This window comes from Trachurus trachurus (genome assembly GCF_905171665.1).
Source record: "Trachurus trachurus genome assembly, chromosome: 14".
In the NCBI taxonomy this organism is placed as follows: Eukaryota; Metazoa; Chordata; class Actinopteri; order Carangiformes; family Carangidae; genus Trachurus; species Trachurus trachurus.
In genome coordinates this window covers 7,747,427-7,755,497 of record NC_139903.1, presented here as the reverse complement: position 1 = coordinate 7,755,497, position 8,071 = coordinate 7,747,427, and the positions used below count along the sequence as shown (strand labels likewise).

At 41.1% G+C, this 8,071-nt stretch overlaps 1 protein-coding gene across 2 annotated transcripts in view; it reads left to right on the top strand.

Annotated features, from left to right (window-relative positions):
• The window catches only part of dbn1 (drebrin 1), a 105,158-nt gene that overhangs the window by 81,000 nt on the left and 16,087 nt on the right, over positions 1 to 8,071 (top strand). Inside the window, exons 3-7 of one of the 2 annotated variants that reach the window (XM_083986253.1) lie at positions 2,382 to 2,494; positions 4,403 to 4,477; positions 5,857 to 6,000; positions 6,883 to 6,960; positions 7,483 to 7,634. In XM_083986253.1, coding sequence (XP_083842379.1) covers positions 2,382 to 2,494; positions 4,403 to 4,477; positions 5,857 to 6,000; positions 6,883 to 6,960; positions 7,483 to 7,634 — 562 coding nt within the window. Of the gene's footprint in view, positions 1 to 2,381; positions 2,495 to 4,402; positions 4,478 to 5,856; positions 6,004 to 6,882; positions 6,961 to 7,482; positions 7,635 to 8,071 lie in introns of both variants that reach the window. The other variant, XM_083986252.1, reaches the window with a different exon arrangement.

Below are 8,071 nucleotides of genomic sequence, written 5' to 3'. Positions count from 1 at the left end.
GTTCCTCTTCAGAGAGCTGGATTCATTATTACTCTGGCTAACGGCGCACTGCATGATCATTACAGTTTAATGAGACTCATCATATCTGATGCGAGGAAGACGCTCTATTCGTCGCCTCCAGACTAATAACATCACTGTGCTGTGACCAGTGTGCAATTCACTTCAATTAGTAGTTACAGGTCTCAGTCTGAAATTAAAATGAAGGTAATTTAGGTCTGAAATGTTTTAAAGTTACTGTCAGTTTGTTGTGGGATGTGGATACAGAACGTGAAGGTGGATTTAGGTCAGGGACAGGAAGTTGTTTTTCTACCAACATCCTAGAATGAAGGTGTGTTTATTGTGCTGCAGGTCTTTCAGCTTCTGAAGGGACTGAAGTTTCTGCTCTGACTCATTAAATCTCATTTAATCTCATTAAAAAAGAATTGATTTGGATATTAAAATGTTGCGTCAATCCTGAAATGAATACACGCACATGACCGTGTGAGTGACGCTGTGGTTTAATGTGGTTATTGATGCCTCCAGATGTAGAGGAACATTGAATCAGACATATTTAATCAAAGGAACAAGTGAAAGTGATGCATCTATTGGAAAATAAACAGTCGTAAACATTTCATACAGTCACAGATTTTCACAATAAAGGTCATTATCATATCTGTAGCCAACATGTTGCGTGATAAGTTTAGTCTCACATAGGAGAAAATACAGCTGTGGAGGGAAACAACATGTTTTCATGACGGAGGTCGTTCAAAAACGGATTAAATAAATAAATGAATAAATCATTATTATTATTATTATTGGAAGGTTTTTCTGAACTGATCTGATCTCAGCACTTTAACACACTGTGCTAAGGTTTCAGCTTACTGTTTTTATGTTAGTGTTTTATTTATTCTGTTTATTAGTATATTTAAATAGTTCTGCCAAATGTATGTATTTCATTTTTTTATGTACATTGGTGCATATGAAATGACATGAACATTCTTGTAATTCTTGGCATACAGTAATAGAACATATGAAACGACTGAAATGCACCATGGGAATTGTAGTTGTAGACTTCAGTTTTTGTGTTTTATCCTCTTAGAGTCAAATCTACAGCGCCAGTCTTTAAGAAATGAAGCTGTATGGCTTTTAAAAGAGGAACCACAGGGTCAGGAGGTGACAGGGTGGGACCGTGTTAAGAGACGGACACATTGTTGCTGTTTTTTGTTTTTTTCAGTGAGTTTTGTTCACAACAGGAGAATATAAAGACGGAGGGTTTTTACTCTGCGTGGTGGTTTTGGTTTGACTCGAGCTGCCCCCGACGATCAGCACTTCTCTGACTCTAATGTGATCATCAGACCTGAAAATAGAAACCGTGATGGGAGCAGAGGAGGAGGAGGAGAGCTGCAGCTGCTGCTCTCCACTGTCTGCATCCGTGACAATGACGATGATGATGATGATGATAAGGAGCTGCTCTTCATCATCGTCATCACTGATGAGGAGCAGCTCTTCAACAGAGACGATGATGACGCTTGTTCGCTGATTTGGTCTCATTCAAAAAAGAGAAAATACACTGGAGTTATAATTTAGTCTCAAGAAGTTTCATTTCATGTTTTATAATAATTTACTTGGGAAAGTTATTAAGCATTAATAAATACTGAATTCTTTATTTATAACGCATGAATACTCATTAGTATGTAGCGTGGTATATTGAGCGTATACCACAGACTGAAGTGATATATTGCTTTTATAAAACGGTAACAATAATGGCAATATGAAAGAGGAATATGCATCAATTTGATGTAGTTTCTATTCAACCAGACATACATATTATCCAATAAAATAGCCCCACTGTGAAAAAAAATAGTCCCACCTCTCCGGACGTTAGCTCTACTGTACATCTCGTCTTTTCCTCAGCTTTTTTTTTTCAGGTGAAAGTACTCAGTCCACTCCAACCCTCCCTGGAGGTGAAAGTTAACCTTAAACATGTGAATTCAACTACTTAAGTCTATTTGTTAACGTCATAAAAACACAGATACATGACAGCAACTTCCATTCATACCAGTCGTACGTGCCTGACGCGGAGTGATAGCCTATATGCTGTGATAAGGCTTTAGAATAGTAGCCGTGGTATATGCTCATTATATCACAGTTAACAACCAATCAGATCGCCGCATTTCACCTTTCCGTTTTATAAAATAAAATAAAAACTAGACTAAAATAGAGCATCAAGTATGAGATTGCAGAATGAAATATTGATTAAGGAGCACAGACTTTTCATCTGTGCAGAAATGAAACCAATCTCTCGTCCCTGACAGCGGACGTGACCGTCGTTTTGCTGCAGGAGTAACATTGTGTCGTTGTTGTTGTGTTCTTCTTGTTGTTGTGTTGTTGTTGTGGAGCAGGAGGCGGCCTGGCAGAGATCACACTGACCTTTGACAGCAGCAGGGTGATGTACGGATTCTGCGCCGTCAAGGAGCCGGCGGTCACACTGCCACGATACATCCTCATCAACTGGGTGAGTCTGGAGGGGGGTCATGCAATAACACACACACACACACACACACACACACATATATGCTGGTATGCAGATATGTCGTTAAGGAAAGGAGCGGAGAACAACCACTGGTCGTTCAGTTCAGGGTCAGAAATCTTTTTTTTTTTTTTTTTTTTAGACGCAGCAGTTTATTGATGAGGTCACACAGGTTCGGCCACTGTCATCCAATCACAGAGCACATGGTAACATGAGATGATGAATAACGTTATCCACCGCTCCATGGATTGATTTCTCACCGGCTTCTTCGTTGGAAACAAATGCACATGGAGGAGAGGAGGGTTAGAGACACAGAGGAGGAGAGACCAGATATAGTTCAACATTTTGGCAAATTGTCCCATTGCCATAATCCCTATAGTCATAGCAGTAGGTTCGTTACCTTTAATTGTCGGTGCAAGCTATTTTTAGAACGGCGGAGCAGAGCCACGAGCTGCTCAGAGCTACGCTACGGAGGCTCACGGGATTTCTTGGTTTCCCTCATCAAATACACAATCCAACAACTCTGGTGGACAAGTTGTGACCTGCACATTCACCACGCTATGAGATAATAACAGAACGTTACCAGACAGAGTTGTTGTAGAGGTAAATTCATGCAAAACCGCTGATGCGCGTTGCCTTCAGGGACAGTTTTTCAGCAAGCAGTCTCTGCATTTACCTCTAAAACTCTGTCTCATAACGTTCTGTTATTATCTCATGGGAAATGTTGAACTATCCCTTTAAATACCAAACTGATCCAAACCAGGCTGGACCAAACTGAGCCAAACGAAGGAGGAAAACATGTAAATGAACCAGATCATCTTTGATTATGCAAAAATATTCAACTGTACCTCCCCTGTTAATACACATTCACACACACACACACTCAGATTAACAGCTGTGAGATCGTCTTCCCTCCTCTCTCTCTCTCTCTCTCTCTCTCCGTCGTCTTTGTTCTGCTCTGAATGAGCTGTGATTAGTGAAACTCGTCGACACGTCGTCTCAGCTCGGACGAACAAAAAACAACTAATGAGACAGAGACTCTAGACTCGAGTCCATCAAACTCAATGTCGCTGTTTGAGTTTGAAACAAAGACGGAGAAAAGGAGCAAAATGAGGATTCAACCTCCAAACTGTCGTCATGGCTCCTCCCCCTTCTTTCTTTTTGTTCCTTTCTTTCTTTCCAACCACTTTCCTTCTTCTTCTGTTTTAGTTTTGTTAAAGGTTGAGTCTGGAGTTTTGTGTCCATTTTAATCATCATCACCTATGGGCTTCTAGTCCTGCCTGTATTTTGGTCTTTTGCGTTGTATTGTTGTGCACGTGGACGTTTCTGGGTGGAGAGCGAGAGAGTCGGTGTTTTCTCTCCAGCCAATGACGGAGTTCAGGTGAAGCTACGTGCAGCAGAGTAGGAGGGCTCAGGGCTGCTAGCCGCACTAGCTGTCTCTGATGTTAACGAGTGCTAGCACGTCTTTCTCTCTCAGCAGCAGCAGTCAGGACCGCAAAGAAAAAGAAATGCAGTCTGAGTGAAGCGCTGGAGCCGCGGACCGATTCCCGACCGTCACCGACACTGGTAACAAGTATTAGGGCCGTTGTAGTGAGCTAGCTCGATGCTAACTTCGGCTAGCGGTAGCGGTTAGCATCCACCGCTAACACCGTCTTCCCAGCTCACCACAACGGCATAACATCACCAACACCGGAGGCTCCCGGTGTTGGTGATGTTCGGCTATCGGCCCTCGGCTCCAGCGCTTCACTCGGACTGCATTTCCTTTCCTTTGCTGTCATGACAACCGCTGCTGTTTCAATGTTTTGTTTACAAACTGCAACGAACAAAACTCCAGACTCTACCTTTAAACAGCCAACCAACCAACCAATCTCTGTCTCTCTCTCTCTCTCTCAGGTCGGCGATGACGTGGCCGATGCCAGGAAGTGTGCGTGTGCGAGTCACGTCGCCACCATCGCAGATTTCTTCCAGGTCAGAGCGACCGCCATGTTTGTTTATTTTTTACCTGTTTGTGTTGTTGTTATGGGATAAATGTTTGTTCCAGTTTTTTTGTGATCGTCAGAAAGTGTGTGAACTAAATGTTTCCTCTAAACGAAGCAGCGGCACATTGAACCTGTAGGAGGAGGATGAAAGAGGAGTGTGTGTGTCTGTGTGTGTGTGTTACAGTTATATTGCATGACTAATAACACCTCTTTTAAAGTAATCTCTCTGAGCTGAATGACAATCCTCTCATCCAGCGTGTGTGAAGTGTGTGTGTGTGTTGTGTGTTATGTGTGTGTGTGTGTGTTCACACCTCGACACCTGACTGACTGTGTATTTTTGGATTTGTAGAGGAGATGAAAAGATCAAGATTAAAGCTGAGGTGATGTGTGTGTGTGTGTGTGTTGAAGTATCATTATTCTGAGTGGAAGCTCTGTCTCCCACACAGCCACACACACACACACACTATATCATTGAGTGTACAGTATGAGCGTTTCAAATTGTATCATCTACGAGTGATTGAACCAAGGTGATTGATTTTCAATTTCAATTTCAACAATCTTTATTGGCATGACTGTGATTTACAATGTTGTCGAAGCATTAGGACAACAGAATAACAATACATAGCTAATTGATTAAAAATGAATATCTATATTAAAGCAGAAGTAAGTGGTCCGGTCGTTTTCGCTAATGCTGCGTTCCAGGCAGGCTTTTGAAATCGTAAATTACAGCTTCAAGTCACAATTTACGACTTTGTAGCGTTTCAGGCAACCCACTCGTGTTTTTCCGACCTGTTTTACCGGTGAAAGTCACTATAACGGCCACTCGTAACTTCCGACCGGTGAACTCGCACCAGATCGAACTGGTACCACTTCACGGTCGGAAAAATACGAGTTTCCGTGAACGCACCATAACAGTCCTCGTCGCTACGTCACCACATTCACGGCGTTCCTTGGCTGCACACACAGCCCTGCATGCCGTTCTCTCTCCTCATTGGATAAAAACTGTAGGATACGATAAATGTTTTCTCTTCGGCTCAGAGCAGAGCAGAGTGACTGACAGACCCGTGTTTCAGTCCAAACACTCTATGTAAGTGATTGCTGTCGGAAGATATAACTATTTAAGACTTATATTAACACAAATATATCACTCACTTCTGCTTTAATATCTGATATATTATTCTCTCTCATATTCAAATTTGCTTTATTGACATGAATGTTACGAGAATATGTTGCCAAAGCATCAAGAATCAATCAAACAAAACAACTCACAGAATCAAATATATACAAGTAAAATAAAATAAAACAAAAGTAAAAAGTATATATACATTTATACATTATCTCTTTCTCTCTCTCTCTCTCTCTCTCCAGGGGGTGGAGGTCACCATCAACGCCAGCAGTCTGGACGACATCGACCCGTCGGCCATCGGCCAGCGTCTGACCAATGGGGTGGCGGCGGCGGTGGCGAGTCCGGTCATGAGCCGCCTGAGAACCCGAGAAGAGGAACATGGAGACGTGGTCTGAACACACACAAACACACACACACACACACACACACACACACACACACACACACACACACACACACACACACACACACACACACACCACGTCAGATGACTAATCATCATAAACCGTATAATCCTCACATTAAATTTGAGCCCATTTAAAATGATGATAATTAGTAATTTGTTATATTAGTTACACTACTTGTCAGGAGTTACAGTAATGCGTCACGCAGTAAAACTTTACTCCCAACGATGAGGTCGTCACTATCACATCTGGAGAAACAGGCGTGATGCCTTCAGGGACTGACTGAGGATTTAAAATACTCTAAAAGTCATCCACCCCATTGGACATATGTGAATTATTATATTTTTATTTTATTTTTTCTATTATATTTTTTATTTTTATTTTGTTGTTTTATTTAATTGTTTTATTTCACTTTTTTGTATTCATTTTATTTATTTAATTTCATTTATTTATTTTATTTTGTTTTTTTTTACCTATTATTATTTTTTTAATTCAATTTTTTTTTATCTTATTTAATTATTTTCGTATTCTGCTTTTTATTTTTGTAATATTTCTGTATATGGATTGCTTTATCTCACTATTCTGTTTGCAACAAAGAAAAATTTACCTCAATCATATCAATACAGATCAATAAAGTGATTCCGATTCTGAAAATCCGATAAAACGAGCAGCTGATGGAGTCGATCTATAGCTGCTGCTGTCATCAGAGTAGAAACAGTAGAAACACAGTAGATCACTAGAGTCAGAGAGGAACCTTAAATTCACAGGTGATGGGGGGGGGAAACAGGAAGTTCACGTCTCATTTTACCAGCCACAGAAATCAATCATCAATCCTCTCTCTCTCTCTCTGTTTCTCTTTAACAGGGCACAGTTTACGAGAAGACCAACGCAGAGGTGGAGATGAAGAAAATCAATAGAGAGGAGTTCTGGGAGCAGGCCAAGGTACATGTAGAGAACAAAGGAAGGAGAAGAAGAAAGAGGAGGAGGAGGAGGAAGAAAAGAAAAGAAACAGTTTAATCCACCTGCACCTTCACGTTTTCTTGTTCCAGCAGCTTTGGTCACGTTGTGTTCACCAGTAAACGGACTCAGCTCACTTTGTTCATTAAGACTTAACGTTTATAAAGATATGAGTTTACGAACAGGCTCTTTTAACGAGCTTCTGGTAGTTTCCCTCAGTCTTTATACTAGGTTTAACTAACTAGATTAAACTCCAAAGCTGCCAAACCAACTTGTATTTATTATAACGACTCACCAAGGTGGAAACTGTTCTGCTTTAGTCAATATTATGTCATTATGCAAAACAACAATGACGTTAAAATAAAATGTCTCGTCCTCTGGCTGTGTCGTCATCGTCGAAATTGGAAATAAAAGAAGCGTATCAAAGGAAAACCAGACTGTAAATAATATATGAATTATATTATAAATAAATAAACAGAATATCTGATCTGATCTCTGTCTCTGCAGCGTGAGGAGGAGCTGAGGAAGGAGGAGGAGCGGAAAAAGGTGGCGGAGGAGCGGCAGCGCTTCGAGGAGGAACGGATGGAGCTGGAGAGGAAAGAGCAGGAGAGCCGGGAGAAGAGATACCGAGAGAGGGAGCAGCAGATCGAGGAGCACAGGTGAGGAGGAGGAGACGGCACGACACGGTGACCAGTGTTGAGCACGTTACTTTTAAAAAGTAATTAGTTATAGTTACCCTTCACTTTCCTCAAAAAGTTACTACATTATAAAAGTAACTACAAGATTACTTAACATGCAGCGAAATGCCTCCAGGTTGAGTCCTGGTTCAGGAGTCTAATGGCCTGAAGAAAGAAGCTCCTCTACAAACTAATTACCAGGAAAAGTAACTATTATGTTACTGTTTTTTTAAATAAAATGCTCAAATATGTCAAATTACTTGGAATAACCAACTTACTCAGCATTCCTCCACACAACCAGCTCTGCATCACTCCACCTATCAGCTGTTTGGATCAGTGTTGTGTGGAAGAGGCGGAGTGATACAGTTGGTTAGTTCCAGACAAACGTTTTTCCAGTTGATGGAGTGAAAAAACTATGT